Source organism: Triturus cristatus, chromosome 11, assembly GCF_964204655.1.
Source record: "Triturus cristatus chromosome 11, aTriCri1.1, whole genome shotgun sequence".
In the NCBI taxonomy this organism is placed as follows: domain Eukaryota; kingdom Metazoa; phylum Chordata; class Amphibia; order Caudata; family Salamandridae; genus Triturus; species Triturus cristatus.
In genome coordinates this window covers 291,798,250-291,815,504 of record NC_140594.1, presented here as the reverse complement: position 1 = coordinate 291,815,504, position 17,255 = coordinate 291,798,250, and the positions used below count along the sequence as shown (strand labels likewise).

Genomic DNA, 17,255 nt, shown 5'->3' with positions numbered 1-17,255 from the left:
GCTGCATTTACAATGTAACACCTTGAAACCACAATCACTTTTTTGGGGGGTTATCATACAGCTAAAATGTTCCTTATGATTTACTTCGATGCCACCTCCTGCTCCCACCGCTGTTTTCAGTACTGATTGACAATTTTATATGCTTCTGGAACAGAGATTCCTAAAACTGGGCTAGAACTGGGTTAAAACTCTGTTACAAGAAGGTTTCAGTGATCAATACTTGATCCAATTTATTAGTTAACAAATGAAATACCTGTAGGAGACACCTGGGAGTGAGCAAAGATTAAAAATGGGTGATACAATTTCAGCCCACAAACCAGTGCTCAGTGGTCCTTGTATAGATGTAGTTTGCACCCCCCCACACACCCATTCGCCCACACGTAGCCACGTGTTGAAACACAGATTTGCAAGAGCTCCTAAGTCATGTATATAGCTCCCTGTACTGCTGCCTATTAGTGGCACTAGCTGAAGGGTTTTTGTGGATTGTTGATTTGTTCTCAATTTCGAACAGGCAATTTGATAATTTCTCTGCCAGATTATATGCAATATGTTGCCAGAAACGTATCCTGATTGTTTCAAGTGCCACATATAAGGTCTCGCCTGGCGTAGGCTGCGCACATGCGCAGTCTCGCTGGCGAGATTTAATGATTTAGGGTATTTCTGTAAAGGGCATTAAGCCCCGCCCCTCTTTTCCATTGGCTGGCGTCACCGTTTATGCTAAACGGTGGCCAGCCATTGGAAAAGAGCTGTTGGGGACGTTTTTGCCCGGCTTTTTGAGCCGTCCCATTTGGACGGGCTCGTCTGCCTTCCGTGTGTCGTGAAAGCTTTCTTATCTTTATGGGGACATGTGTTTCAAACACATGGCCCCATAAAGACAAGAAAGCTTTCACGAGGACGAAAGTGAAAACGGACCGTGCTTGTTGGGGATCTGACATGTTTCGCGCTGAGCGCAGCACTTCTGCTTTTCAAGCTCTCTCTCTCTCTGAGGGTCTGTGGAGCCCCAGTCACGAGGTGAGTGAGAGACACACGCATTGGGTAGCTGCAGCAGCGCTGACCCGTGAGTCTGACTGGCTTGGAACTGCTTGTTTACTGCATTCCTGAGGCAGTCAGCGGGGAGAGAGAGCACCTTTCATTGCACGGACAGAGGGAAGCTGATAATACTTGCGAGTGGACAAACATGGCTGCTTCGTGGATGATACCGGCGTTGGTCTTCGCGGCTGTGTTTGCCGCGGTACTGGCGGACCCCGAAACAAAACCGAGGCCACTTGGGGCTCCTGAGTCTGTGAGCTTCGATGAGAGCGGTGTGCAGAAGGTGCTGAGTTTCGCCATGAAGGAGTAGAACAAAGCCAGCAATGACAAGTTTGCCTTCAAAGTCTCCGAAGTGGTCGAGGTCAAGAGGCAGGTCAGTGAGTCCGACAATTCGGGGAGACGATGTAGCCTTAGGGCTAGAGCTGCCGACTTTGGAGCTGAGGCACAGGGTTCCAGTAACGGCCTTCGTTCAGCATCCTGTGATTCATTAATCTTCGCGTGTTTTTCAAAAATGGATGTGTCTTTGTGTAACGTAACTTACATGTAAAGAGCCCCAATACCTTCAGGTCGAGTTTGCGCTACATAAATCTGCAATACAATTACAAAACATACAAAACAACACGCAAGGTTGAAGGGATATTTGCTTTTAACAGAGGGTCCTTCACTCTATACTTCGAAGACGACACAGTAGCCCCTTTCTTACAAGCTGCAACGCGCAGGCTAACATTAGTTGAGGTCTATATGTTTCTTGTGAAATGTTGCTACTAAGCTTCGGGCTAATGTCAGTCTGTGAAGTGTTTATTTACTGTGGAGACTGGAGGAGTAGTCGCAGTCTGGGCAGTCACCCAGACGCTCTCTGGACTCCGGGGCCACGTAAGATAGGGAACGTGTGTCTGTCTGTTTGTCTATGGGATGGAACAGGGCAAAGAGGCGTTTCCCTCTGAAGACGGAGATGCGTACCTCCAGTTCGGCCCTCTTTGGCTAACGAGAAAAGCGCATCTCGCTTGGACGCACAGCCACAAGAGGACTACCCAGCCCTAGGGGATGGGGGGGGGGGGGGGAGAACATAGGGAGAGGCGTGGAGAGAGCACCCTGAAACTTTGAAAGTGGAGAACAGGGTTTAAGTCATTAGCTAAAGATATTATGCTACATGTTTTGCTGCTGTTATAATAGCAGCTACTTTCAAAACATTAACATGTAAAACAAATACCGGATTTAATCCTAAACCTACTAATCCTTCAAAGAACATTCAGGATTTTTATTTTGGATATTGCATGTTTCTGTAACTTTTTGCACGTCACGTTAACAAATGATTAGTGAGAGACATTGAAGCGCAAATTCTTGTATACTCCCTCCCCATTGTATTAAAATGTACATTGAGAATTCGTTTGTGCTACATAACTAAACACTTATAAGGTCCCAAAGGCGAGACCTATTGGCTATGCCAATGCTTGTTCTATGTTTGTGTGAAATGCTTGAAAGGTACTATCCACTTTACACAATGGGCCATGTTCGAGTACTCACTTCTAGATGATACCTTTAATTGCATTTGCTCTACTGTATGATTTATCAATATGAATGCCATTAAAGAGATTATATACAAGGGAAACCATGTGTGAATTGGCACAGGAAATCAGTTTCCTGTAGGTTGTAGCCTAAAGCTTGTAACCCCAGTATTCTCTACCTCCAAATTAGCAATACCACACAAGATAATTCCAAGGAAGAGAAATAACGGTGATTATTACTGAGGTTGTTTGGGTGGGATAAGAAGGGAAACAAGCTAGACTCGCTAAGAAAGGCAATATAGGAGCTGCACATGGCACCCTGGCCAACAAAAGCATAAACCAACAAGCATTGAAAATGCAATAGGTCTTGCCTTTGATTAAGTTAAAGCCATTTGCCTTGCTAATGGTATTGTATAGCAAAGCAAACTGCTTTAACTTAATGAAAGGCGAGACCTATTGCATTTTTAATGCTTGTTTTCAATTGAAATGGCAGAAAGCAGAGGAGGACCAGTGTCCCTGTGCCGCCGTGGCCTGGCTGTGTTGCACTGCTGCTGGGCCCCAAGTTGGTGGGCAGAGTGCAGGGTTGTGGGCAGCTGCCCACACTGCCCATGCCCAGCACTGGCCCTGCCAGGAAGCTATCAGTTTACCTGTCGGGTTCACCACAACTCCTCTGTGGCGCCTTCAGTGGCACTCTTGCCAAAACAACTGATAGCTGGAGAAATTATCTGACCAGGCAGTAGTCATGGTGACTTTTCTTATCAACTCTCTCTCTTCTGCACACTTTTGTTTCATCCTCTCTTCATCTGCTTCACCTCACCTCATACAACTAGGACAATCGCATCAATATACACATACATTGGAGATAAATGCTCCACACTACACTTTTGTATACACCTCCCTGACACAAAGCACATTACACAAACACACACCACCCTCAGGACAGCACAGCACACACAAATACACAAACCTTTATTTAGCACTTGCATCAAGATAAAAAGACAGTTCGACAGTGCACACACCTCAGCAATAAAACCTCATGTAGAAGAAGCAGGCATGCACATTACACAGACACAAACACGCCTCCCTGAAAACACATAGTTCAGAAACACTCATTACTCAGCACCCAGTTACACTCATAACAAAATACTACACATAACGTCATTTATACATGACAGAGTACAGCAAAAGCCCTCAACACTCCGCACACACTAACAGAGCACACCTAAACCTGCCATACAAAACGCATCACACTCAAAACTCTTGTGCATCACACTGTGCACTCACAATACTTTACAGGCAAACATTCGCTAAACCAAAGGCTTGACACTTGCATTATATAGGTGGGAACTATGTTCCTTTTGCTTTGGTTCACCACTATAAGCAGCAGGGGGCAATGTTTCAGTCTCCTTGCTCCTTTGGCTCTCTTCACTGAGATTGATAGCATTTTTGCTTGTGTGCATCCGCCTAAAAAGTCGCCCATTTTAACACCAGGGCTGGGCATTCTGTCTTCACTTTCATTTCGGTTTTATTTAGACACTGGGTCGCTTTTTTTACTATTATTGCCTATTGCGTAAATTTGCACAAAATATTGCAGGCTTGTTAAAGTCGAACATATAGGACCAGGCATTTTAGCTTTGCCAATGCTTGTTTGTAAATGTCATTTGGTATAAGTTTTAGAACTGGGCAGGATGTCAAAACAGAAACATGACTTGTTCGGAGAGTTTGGGCAGCATGTGCGCACACTAATTTAGTTGCATACCGCACATCGCTACAATTCGCCATTGATGGAAATTTCTGAATGCGAGCGATAATCCTGTCTGAGTTTCGATAGTTCAGAGGTCACAGCACAACAGTGCTGCAGCAGAGACAAATCGCACCAGCTAGATCCGCTGGCTTCAGTTAGATACTTGAGTGATGCAGAAATAACGCCTCAGAACAGAAAATGTCAGCGGCTTCCCGAAGGGGATTGGTACGTGTGTAACCGTTAAATGAAATGAAACGCTGAAAATACATTGGTTTCTCTGAATAAACACCAGATTATTTGCATAATAAACAGAGGAATGGGAACGCCGTCGCACGGGAAGGAAACAGTATAATTTCAGCTGTTTGGGAAGCCAGGGTTGCATGATGGCTCTTTTATTTGACATGCCTTGGTGGCAAATCCACAACAAAAGTCAAATTAGCCAAGATATTTTCACAAGATTGTTCTAATCATCACTGACATAAGGCAATAACGCAGGCCCACTCTCAAGTTACCTCCGTGGAGCTGACATGCCTCTGGGCGGTACCATGTTCAACCCCTCTACCTAACGCTCTTGCTATATAATTGTATTTTCCCACAGAGGTGGGGGTGTACACCTGGCGGAGCAATATACAAAACGGCCCACCTGATATAAAGCTGGTTGGACCACAAGTTACTTCAGTAATCGGTATCGCTGAACCGCTCAATATCCACCTCCCTCATATTAAAATACCCCCCCCACAACCCAGGACAAAAAGTGGATGCCCCGCTGGCGACCCAATGTGTGGACCCTTCCCACATATTACGCTCCCCTTGATGTAAGCCTGTTCTGCTCGTTTACCTCTGCATGCCGATCGGTCTGCCGCTGGACTATGCAACTACGGACCTGCTCCCAAAATATATATAACACACCTCTGCTATAACGCGGACCTTACCCCCAAAGTGCTAGTCTCCTGCAGGCCCACACAGTGTGCAGACCTCACCATCCCGCCATTATTCGCCCCGATAGAACGCGGCCCATACCCCCCACCACAGTACTGATCTCCGCAGGGCCACATAATGTACAGCTTATCACTGTACATATAGCCCCGACATATCGCCACCCTTACTACTACAGTGCTGATCTTCCGCAGGGCCATGCATTTTGCAGTCGACCCCCGCCCCCTTGTATAACGCTGCTTTGCATTCACTGTGCTCTTCCGGTGAACCATAGAGTGTGCAGACTTCACCTCCCTCCCATCTAGCGCCCTCTGATATAACGCTGCCCTTCCTTCCACAGTGCTATCTTCACAGGGCCGTGCAATGTGACCAAACTACCCGTCCCCTATATAACGCTGCTCTTACAGCCACGTGACGTCACAGATCTCCCACAGGGCCATAGCGTGTGGCACTCCCGCCTCCCCCACTAATATGCAGCCCTTGATATAACACGGCCCTCCCTTACTTTCACTGTGCGTATCTCCCGTAGGGCGATGCCATGTGCAGACAAACAACCCCAATGATATAACGTCGCCATGCACTGTGCTGACCTACCGCAGGTCCATACATTGCGCAGACCTCGCTGCCCCCTCTCATAACACCCGTTGATATAACGCTGTCCTTTTATTCACCCTGCAAATATCTAGCAGGGTCATACCATACAGTGTGCAGAACTTACCCCTCCATATAACGCACTATATACAAATCTGCCCTTACCTCCACAGTGCGAATCTCCCCGCTGCATACAACTGCCCTGATTTAAGGCTTACGCTGCCCTTACCGCCACAGTGCAGATCAGAGAAGGATTATGCAATAGACCATGGCTCCCCATATAGCGCTGTCCTTACATCCACATCGCAGATCTCCCATTAGATATAGTATGTGGAATTCCCCTCCCCGCCTATCACGCCCCTGGTATACCGCTGCCCTTACATCCATACTGCATATGTCTCGCAGGGTCATACATAGTGCAGACCTCACCCCTCCATATAACGCCCCCTGATATAATAGTGCCCTTGCCCCCAACAGCACGGATCTCTCGCAGGCTCATACAGTGTGCAAACCTCGCCCCTCCATATAACGCCCGATCTACCTCCAACGTGCGGATCTACCCTCCACCCAGCTCGCTCAAACCTCCCCCGATATAGCGCCACTTTTACCTCCACCGTGCGGATCTCCCGCTGGGTCAGGTTGTTGGAGGCGGCGCACTGGGTGGGCGGCCCCCGCAGGTTGGAGATGTCGATCATGTTCTGCAGGTCTTCGCAGTGCTGCACCCGGGGCCCCCGCCGCCGAACCCTGCCCTCCATTCCTGCAGCCAGCCTCAGCCACCGCGGGAACCGGCAGCACCACCCTGGCAGCGCCCTCCTCCCGCCGCTCCACCATCTCTCCGGCCCTATCCATCGCTCGGCATCGGGAAACACCGAGAAAATCTTCCTTTTGCGCAAAAATACAAAAACGGAGAGGCAGGAAACTGACAACTGTGATTGATCATAGGTTACAATGTGTGTCCTGAAAAGTCCATGTTGCGCTGCTTAAATAACTCTGCTGCTGCCCAGCCCTGCAGCACGGGGGCAGGCAGAAAAAAGAGAAGACCCTCTTGTGGATGTCCTTTAGATGGATCCTCCCTTTAAAGACGCTGTCCCTGCAGCTCCAGTCCTCTTCAGAATAAGTGTCCGACCCCCGAGACACACAAGGGTTCTCAGAAAATATACATCCTTTCGATGACATTCACCTGGAGCCTCCCTTTAACAAGCGCGGTCCCGAAAGTGAAAGAGGACCGCTCTGCAGCCGGAGCATGGGGATCTCTTGTCTTTATGGGGCCATGTGTTTCTGATTAGAAACACATGGCCCCATAAAGATAGTAAAGTGCTTTGCGACAACAGCAAAGCAGGCGACCCAGCCCGGATCGCAGGCGAAAGGGCATCCACAAAAACCCCTCATTTCCAATGGCAGGCTATCATTTAGCATAAACGGTGACGCCAGCCAATGGAAATGAGGGGTGGGGCTTATAGCCCTCCTCTCAAACTCCTTGTTGACAATAAATCTCGCCGAGCAAGCAGCGCATGCGCTGCAATGCTAGGCGAGACCTAAAAAGGCAGCCATCAGGTGGACTACAAATAGGCGCATAAAAAGTAACTGGGCGGCTGGAAAAACAGCAAAGTAGTACACAATTATTTAAAAAAAATAAACAATGAGCAGTAGAATTAGTCAGTTAGCCCACATTTGTATTTTAGACAAGGACATTCATTTGAGGAATACCTAGCTATAGTCATAACAATCAAGTATTTCATAAATAGATTTAACATCCTATCAACAAAAGCAAATGAGTTATTGCATCCACCTACAAGGAAGTTCTTCTGAATTAGTAATAAGTTACAAAAATGCCAAAAACATGCACCACGTAGTAGTAGTAGCAATAATGAAAAAAGAATAGGTCTGAAATGCTGGGGGGATAAACCCAACTACTCTTGCATAGGCCTAATTTTTATCGGCTCCTCTTACCCAGACTCCGGATCATTCGAAGAGCCAGGTCTTGAGGTCCTTCCTGAACGTGTGGAGGGTTGGGGGAACGTCTGATGTTGACCGGGAGCTCATTCCAGGATTTGACTGCTATGTAGGAAAAAACTCTCCCGCCGATTCCGTTTCTGCGGATGCGGGGGACCTCTGCCAGGGCGTGGTAAGCGGAGTGGAGGTTCCTCTTCGGTGCGTCGAAACAAACTTGGTCGTTGAGGTATTTGGGTCCGATGTTTTTGAAAGATTCTTAGGCGTGGGTGAGGAGTTTGAAAGTGATTTTCTCCTCGACGGGGAGACAGTGGAGGCTTTGGAGGTGTTGTGTCATATGTTTGTGGTGTGGAGTCCCTAGGATGAGCCTGGCAGCGGCGTTCTGGATGGTTTGGAATTTGTGTAGAAGAGTTTTGTTGATTCCGGCATAGAGGGCGTTGATTTAGAGCTCATACAGGATGCAGGTCAGTGACAAAGATAAGGTTGGCGAACCAGCGCTAAAGTAATCATTGACAGAGCCTATTGTTCTGCCTTTGTTATGCCTATGGTAAAGACTGTATGAGAAACAGATTCTAGGTCAGTATGGGAGCAACAGGACATATGCTGATTTAGGAAGCGTCAAGAGTGTACATCCATGAAGTGTCTTCCTGCGGCGAACGGCCGGTCCTCACGGCAACCGAGGGGCGCTCTCGCCCTGTGCAGTTCCCGAGTGGAGCACGAAGTTTTTCCGGTGTCTACATCCCCGGATCTCCGGTATACATGGTCACTTTTGTCCCGCTACTAAGTGCCTGCAGTGGAGATGACGATGGCGCCTGTTCTTCTTGCTGAGACGCTGGCTGACCCTGGACTCGCAGGGTCTGCGCGCCCATGTGCCCCGGAGCTGATTGCCGCATCGGAGGAGCAGCGGGATAGGGCGGACCGATGCATGGTACAGAGAGACCCGACCTGTGGGGATGTATTGGGCGCCCTCGTGGCGTTAAAAGTGGCGATGCGGAGTACTTGCTGGGCGCTGACCCGGAGAATCGATGAGGCACTGTTCGCAACGGGACGTTCCCGGCTGGAGGATCCCCCGCCGCCCATGGTTTCTCCTGGAGGTGAAACAATGTTGCAGAGCGGAGGGGCGGTGGCGCGGAGTCCTCCTGGCTACAATGTAACGCGTCAACCCATCGACACGGATACAGTTGCAGGGACACCCTCCATTTTGAACGCTGTGACTCTGCCTACGAACTACCTGTTGAGACCTAGCCTTTCACTTCCCTTGCCAGATGTTACCCTGAAGGCACCTATCGCTGGAGCTTCTGTGGCATGTTACTGCTGCGTTTGGGACCCTGAGGTACGATACGGCTTTATTGTCCCCTTTCCTCGAGAGCGGCCATCTTGTCTCTTTGTCCTGGCTGAAGGTGACTCGCAGCAATGGACGGGCCTGAACTACATCTGCCGGTCCGGACAGGGGTGATGGCAGGCTCGTTGTCGTTTTGGTTGGATCGGCGGACGGAGACCTGGACTGATACACGTTTTGCTATATTGGCTGAGTAGTTTTTCATGACCTGTTTTTTGCTACATGTCGCTGTGATTTCGCCCCCTGTTTCCTTCTTCTGCCGGGGGGCAGACTTGTGACGTACTGAAGTGCTGGGGGGTATTGATTCGAGACCGCCGGGTTTACGTGGGTCTTTTGATACTGTGCTGTACATGGCGCAGGAGGTATGGGCGGCGCGGGAGTCCGGGAGTTCGGCAGTGGGGTGGGCTCCTCCCCGCTCTCCTTTTCCTGGGAGTAATAGGGTAGTGCACTCTTCCTTTTCTATGGTTCTTTTTCCTTTCTTCTTTTCTTAATTCTACATTTCGGGTTCCTATGGGGCGACAGACACGTAGCTAGGGGGGGGGGTAGGCCATAGCCTCGGCATGCGTGTAGGGTGGGGGGTCTTCTTTGGCACAATTTTTTTATTTCTATGGGCCTTCTTTTTCCTTTTTCCGTCCTTTTCTTACGTCTTTTTCTAGGGTCAGTGGGGGGGACTGCTGTTAGGAGGGTAGCGGCTGGGAGGCACACCTCGCTGCGTATCTATATCCTGGTATTATAGTTTAGTGCCTCCATTTTAGATGTGTTCACTGTTAGTTGATTCTCCTGTTGGCTGTTACCCATTTATCATATGATCGTCTGTTCTGTACACTGATCCGTTCTAGTTTCTGTATCTCCTTACATAAAATTTTTTTAAATTAACCTTGCTGTCTCCTGCCACTCGGTGCACGTGGATTTATTGTAACTTAGGTCGTATGCTTTTATGTGCTGCCGTGCCACCGAGTGGACATATACTTTGCTATCAAGCTTCAGAAGTGTCGAGGCCGGCCGGATGGTTGTAGGCCCGTATTTGTCTTGTACACAGTGCTAAATAAAGGTTTAAAAAAAAAAAAAAAAAAAAAAAAAAAAGAGTGTACATCCAGAATAACTGTATGAACAAAAATAGCACCTTTTAGGCAACACTACTACCCCCTCTCGGCAAAATGTTATCCTGTCCGGGCAGCGAAGCAGAACCAAAACCTCTCTCTGTGCCCAAATCACAAAAACAGATACAAATAATTCACTTTAAAGCCTATTAATACGGACACCATTATTTTTTTGCCATCTCCCCATTGTGTACTACTGCCAAACACTAAGCAAGAGGTTTATGAGGGCGCAACTAGTTGTTAGGCCTCCGCCATCTTTATGCGGGTGATCTTATGTAACCCGAGGTTATCAGCCAACACCTCGAAGTAGGAGATAGCTAGCATTATAACAGGTAGGCCCACATTGACAACCTACATGCAACGGAGCGCTGCATTTAAAATTACAATATTTGGCAAGAAGCACCCACAGACAATGCTCGAAAGATTCCACGTCTCTGTTCTTCTTTCCAGTTCACTACTTTTAAAAGTACCAAAGGCCACCAGTCAGTTTATTATAAAAACTACCATCCAACAACAATTAGACAACCAGATATACCGTACACGGAAATAACTGCAGTCCACACTAATATCATGATACTACTAACCTGTCTCGAATGTCTCGAAGAGACAGCTCAAGCGCTGCCTAGGCAAAACCTAATCAGTGTGAGGAGAGACTCATGCAGCCCCATCAATGGAGAGCTACAGCCGGCCACAAAAAAAAAAAAAAAAGCGATCGCAAAACTGAAAGCGAACGCTTTTGAAAACAAAGCCGCGAGTGGTGCGAGCGCGCGCCATATGGTTTCAATTATCGCGCCCGTGTCAGGGCACGATAATTAAAACCATATGGCAGGAATGCACGTAATAGACACCAATAGGCCATGGGCGGAGCAATGCACCCGCCTTTGGCCTACTGTGTGCTATTTTAAAAACGAACACGCAGGCAAAGGCCAATAACAGGCCACAAAAGTAAAAACACACGCAAGAGCGTGTTCATTTCCAGGGTCCGTTTCAGAACCCCTGACAAAAGGACTCTCGCCTACGCGAGCACTGCTGCGCTGTGCAACGCGAGCCCTAAAAAATAAACACAGCTAGAGTCAGCCTCTGTACTACTGGCAGTTGATGTCACTGCAGCATTCTATCCATGTCAACTCCACGGATTTTGATAAATATTCGTTAAGTGCTACTGTTCATATGTGTAGTGTTGATGTATTTTAGAATCAATATCAAATGTCTATAAATAAAATATAGGCAGTCTGCTAACTTCAGAAATTTAGAAGATACAATTGTTGGACGAGAAAGTAACTAAGGTGACTCCTTGCAAAATGGAATTATGATTCTGGAAAGAAAAGAATAAATCTAACAAACAGAGAACAGAGGAATTTCCCACACACATGGACAAGATCAAAGCATGTTCAGTTGGGAGGAAGATTTATTTTTTGACCTTTCCTTTCACTTCACAGAGGCGGTTTTTAGTCAAACTATCTTCTCAGGATTACAGCCTGCTACAGAGAGACTGGTCTCTGGTAACTCTTGTCTGTGGGACTGTCTCGGACAGGAAAGGATTCCTGAGAAGTCCATGAAGGGCTGTCAAGTGGAGGAGAAGGTAGAATCAGTATCCCTCCATCCTAGCAGTTTTGGCTGTAGTCACCATGAGTGATGTACCATGGAAGAAGAAAAACAGCAATGGCTAAGCATTGTTCCTCTACCATATTTCCTGCTCTGTGCCTTGGTTACAAATCATCCAAGGAACCAAAGTACTCCAGTCCCTAAAGGCTCCCCAACACAAAGCAAAGTGGTTAGTTACACTACTCTATTTACATGCCCTTTCGTTGGGACACATAGGGTACACTATTCCTGTTCCCTAGGGCTTCCCCAATAGTCTCAACCGGAAAGTAGAGGTAAAAACACTCTTAATTGAAAGGGCAGGGCTTTGGCTGCAAAGTCTCCTAACAATATTCATCTGATGCTTCCAGAACAGGTAGGACAAAGGGTCAACACCAAGCAGCACATGGATAGGGGACTGGAAGTCCCGCACAGAAAGTGATCTATAGTGGTCACATCACATGCATGTCTGCAAACTATTCTTATGTAGGAGAACACAGCACTGTATTGACAACAGGTCCAGCTACGGATTTTTTTGGAAGGGTGGGGAGCAATGGTTCAGGATGGGCCTGGAACCATATTTAGGTTAAGCAAGGTAAGGTAATTCTCAGAGGGATCCAATTTGGATTCCACCTCAGGTACTCTTACACAAAGTATTCTGATCCAAGTAGAAATGAGGCAGACCACTGCATTCCTATAGCAAATCGCAAGCTCTCTCCATCCATATGGACGAGCGTGGTCCTGCCCAAGTAGAACATCAGGCAACCCTCCTTGTTCCAAGCCAAACCAGCAGCTATTACATTTACACTATGCTATGTACAGGACTGTCACATAAGGCAGCTAATAGGAGATGTATACAGAGCTCTTTATCCCTCTCAAACCATCAACTACTATGGACCAGTCATAGAATTCAGTGTAATATTCAATCAAGACTCCCTATACCTGCATGGCGGATAGTTGCCTCCTCTGGTTCGAGCAGGTCAGCCAGTGTGCCATTTTAGATATAGGTCTGGCATCTGAAAATGCTGATCACAATACACAATTAAAACATTATAGCACTGTAATACAGGGTGCGAGCACTGCCTCACTGTGACAGGATTGAAGTCAACAAAGTAACAGGTTCTCTGTTCTACCTACACATAAATGTTGCCAGGTGGTTCTAAGCCGCCCACCTTACCTTTAGTGCAAGTAAGGCACATGGAAGGACATTCAGTAATAAACTGCGTAATCAACACTAGGGCGAGGACACTAATCAAATTACCTCTTTACATTTCAAAGTGAATGGTCAAACTGAACTGGGAAACAACTTATACGACTGACGAGTATTTAGACCATTGATCATGGGCATACTGCCAGGTGTAACTTAACAGAGTGGCCATGCACTAGCCTCCGCATACATGTGCAAGCTGGGGTTACAGAGAATAGAATGCTTAACAGGAAACAACCTCCTTAGAGCGTTTCATAGGGAACAGATGGTGAGGAGTCGGGTAGGTTGAGAACACTTCTGCCTAGTTCTGTAACCCAATGTCTCCTTTAGAATGATGGGGAGGAGATGATGGGCTGTGGAGATAACCACAGCCACAACGTCCTACCAGAAACTTAACTCGCACCAGACTCCATAACTAGTCTCACTCACATTATTAGAGACAGCATCAGGTTCTCAGGACTTCTTTTTCCCAAAAACCACACTCTACTTTTCAAAGTTCTTTTTGAATCCATGAAAAGAAAACCCCAAAGGCATTCTTTACTCACCATAGTCTGTTCCTCTTCTGCGTCAGAATCACTCTCTTCATCTGCTGTATTAAAAAAGAGAGGAATGGTACCAGTTAAAAATGAAACCAGGAGTAGCAATAAAATCAAGATGCCTGTTAAGTGAGTGTCCTCGGACTGCATTTCAGATCTCACCCTAGAACTGCTTTGCACCAAGTACCTTCTATCTGCTGTTCACAGCGTACCTCCTATTATTTCCTCACGTGTTTTTTCATACATACAAGACAAGCTTTTGGACTTATGTTCAACGCACACAGCCTAAAAGGCACATGGAAAGCTTTTCCATAGAAGCTACATCTTGCATATTCAAATTCACTGGGTTATACTTTCTCTATATCTCGGATTTCTATCATTAGTACAGGTGCTCTAGAACGGTCAAGTACTACTCCGGATTATGAAGGGTAATCTAATATTTTCCAAAGGTGCTCCATAAGTATTAGATTTTGAACCAACAAAAGTCATAGCATTTCATGAGCAGGACATGCAGTGATGGGGAAAGCTGTGAATTAACACCAAGCATGCATTTCTTGTCTTGAGGAGGGTCGAAAGGGTTGTAAAAAGAAAGGAGAAAAAACAGGTGTGAGGTGAATAGATGCAAATGTGTAATTAGGAGACAATTTTCAGCAGATTACTCACCTTGACATTCTTCAGGAGGCTTGAAGAGGGCTTTAGCGTCATCCACATTGCCTTCTATTGAAACAGTCATCCTCTTATCTGTAAAAAGTGTGGTAATAAAGAGGGAGCATCAGCAGTGTAGACTACTTTAAGAAAGCATCCCAGGCAGAGCGAAAGCCTTCAGCCCTCTCAGTGGCCAGTTGTCACAAGCACACATCCGATATGCACAACAAGCAAATTTTATCACTAACTCGCTGTTCTAGAGCTATCCCGCCTAGCTCCCATCCCAACAAGGTATGATTACTATGGGGTAGTAGCTAAGTCTAAAAACTGATGAAGAATGTTATAAGCTTTCGCTTTCAAATGTAGCTAAGATAAAGCTCAATATTCTCCTCCCTGCTCCACTACCACATCCTTTAAGACCTGTCTCCTTGGACACTCACCACAAGCTTGACCATACGAGGTAGCTTGGACAAAGAGAACGTAAAGAGGAGGAGGCAGGTGTCTGGCGGTCTCCTGCTGTTTGTGTACTTGGTCGAATGGCATTGCAAGGTATTCTTGCACAGGAAGAGAGGCCTGAGGGGTAGAAAGAAAAAGAAACCAGTCATTGCTGTTCAAGTTCATCCTGATCTTCTTGCCAGAGAAACATGAATGACGTTGCTCTATACAGCTCTAGAGAGTGGCATAGCAAAACAAGAATGGAATCGCAATCCTGCAAAAGCAGCAGCATCGTGTAAGTGATCTGGTAATATCCAAAATGGCTGACACAAGTATCGAGAAGCCTGGCTCCCAGCCGCCGTTTCCATATTACTGAACCACTTGAATTGCGCCATTCCTAGTTCAGGGCGGTGATTACAAGCCGCCGCTTATCTGATTGACTTTCCACCTGGCGGCTGTATCTTTGTTAGGCTCCTAAACTTGCCAGTGCTGGACTTTTCAGCAGGCCTCTTATTATCCGTGCGTGACTCCTTAGTATGGAAGTTTTTACAAAACTGCAATTTATGTCTTGTGCAGTGGCGACACAGTAATCTTCCTCTAGCAGCACCATTGCGGGACAGCTACACTATACCATTTACCTCATACCTTCAAATTAGGAGTGTAGAAAGCTGGCTCGTTATATAGTGGACCAAAATGAGGTGCACTGTGTAAAGAGTCCAGGTAACCCTTACTGGTTTACAGAAACATATATGATAACACTAAAAGCTCGCTTTTGTGGTAGTGCGGGTGAGCAGTTTAAGCTTATCAGAGGGTAGTGCTAAGCATTTGTTGTACTCACAGATGTAATAAATAAAACAGACTCAAGAACAACCCCCCCCCCCCACCCCCCCCCCCAGACCAATTTAGAAAAATAGCACGTTTTTATAGAACTTTTGATACCAAGAACTTCATTATCACGAAAGTACTTTTTAAATATCGATTTTTACAGGTAAATAAAATGCACACTCAAATGCGTCTTTATGCAGCTATGCTTTGCAATGGGGAGTAAAGACATAAGTTGCATACAGTTATCAATGGTTGGTTTCTGGGGGGTCTTCTTTGGGACTCAGGGTCGTAGGGGGCCAAGGTCCAATGTACCAACAGCAGTTACTCGTTACCTGCCATGGGGAATATGGGGGACAGAGGTGGCGGTTGGGTTGGTAGCTTTGCGTGCTAATCTGATGGAAAGAAGGAGGGCAACCCGGAAAGAGGCTGCAGAGGGGGACAAGCCCGGGAGGTCCCAACAGGGGCTCGGTTCCCAGGGGTCCTGGGAGTAAGGCAGCATAGTCAGTTCTCAGTAACCCGGGCCAGAGCGCTCTGGTGCAGAGAGGTTTGGTCAGCAGGGCTAGTGCATTGCAAGGCCTTGCGGCTGTCTGTCTCGCCGGTTGAGGAGGCAAAAATCAGGACAGCTGGCCACTCTAGAAGTGGGTGTCTGCGGTGCTGATGTCCCTCGATGGCTGCTCAGTCTTGGTGCGGTGGGAGTCCAGATTGGACTCTCACAAGCTTGGTTTGCTGAAAGGGTACCCCAGGCTTTTGTGCTGTGGGGCTCCAAATGGTCCTGATGTCCTGCCACTCGGTGGAGGGACAGATCTCACCACCTGGAGCACAGGTACCTCTTCCTGGATGTCTGCTGCATCAGGATGGCTGGGGAGCTGCAACACAGTGAACCGGACCGGTCTTCTTCCGTACCCGCGGACTGCAATGGAGTAGCTCCTCTACTTCAAGAGAGAATGTTGGCAATTTGAGAAGGGCTGTCAGTCTACCGGGGTACTTGGCAGATGTTCAGTGGCAGGACGAGTCACTTGTTCACAACTATTGAGACTGGTGCAGGCAGGCAAGGTTTGGTGCCAAAAGTCCACAAGACTTCAGTTCTCATTTTCTCGCAGCTCTTTGTCCTCTTCTTCTGGATACGCTGAATCTGAGTTCCTGTCATCAGGGGTGCCTCCTAAATACTCAATTTAGGGGTGTTAAAAGTAGTGACAGGTAGTAGCTAATGAGCTACTTACCTTTAGGGTGACTACACCCCCTATATGACCACTTGCTGTGGGACGTTGGCATAACCCTGACCCAGTGAGTCTAATTGTACCAACACTAAAAAGGTGGCAATCCAAGTTTCATGTTCACATCAGGTAGCCTACCATCGGGGTGGAATATGGCCTGATAGGGAACACACCTCCTGACTGGCTAATTTTTCTGCCTGTTCTGGTGCCAAATGGGCCATTGGCAGGGGGTAGCATTTCCCCTGTCTGGGGAAGCCTGGGTCACATATCAAAGGTGGCAGAGGCCTTTGAAGCACCCTGGCCTTGATATGCTGAGTAATTGGCCATCCTGCTTGGAGGAGATGACAACACCTCTGGCCAGAGCAGGCACGGTTTTTGCCCTCAAAGAGCGCAGGCTCTCACCTGCAGGGGGTCAGATACCAGTCTGTGGTGGTGGGCTGGTCAACACCAGTCAGCCAGTACACTAGTAGTCAGTAGGTTTTCAGGGGGCACCTCTAAGGTACCCTCTGGTTAATAAAGCCACCACTGCAATCAGTGTGGGTTTATTAATATGAGATGTCTGATACCAAACATCTCTGGTTTCAGTGGAGCCATCATGTATGGAGAGCTCATAATTAT

General features: G+C 47.3%; 1 protein-coding gene and 1 pseudogene across 2 annotated transcripts in view; one reads left to right on the top strand and one right to left on the bottom strand.

The window, feature by feature from the left end:
• THOC5 (THO complex subunit 5) overlaps nucleotides 1-17,255 on the bottom strand; it is a 332,064-nt gene that overhangs the window by 134,031 nt on the left and 180,778 nt on the right. For both annotated transcript variants that reach the window (XM_085636167.1, XM_085636168.1), the window contains exons 8-10: nucleotides 14,604-14,736; nucleotides 14,182-14,259; nucleotides 13,528-13,571 (exon numbers count right to left, since the gene is read on the bottom strand). In XM_085636167.1, the coding sequence (XP_085492293.1) occupies nucleotides 13,528-13,571; nucleotides 14,182-14,259; nucleotides 14,604-14,736 (255 nt within the window). The remainder of the gene's footprint in view (nucleotides 1-13,527; nucleotides 13,572-14,181; nucleotides 14,260-14,603; nucleotides 14,737-17,255) is intronic.
• Nucleotides 1,104-13,378, top strand: LOC146784073 (cystatin-like; annotated as a pseudogene).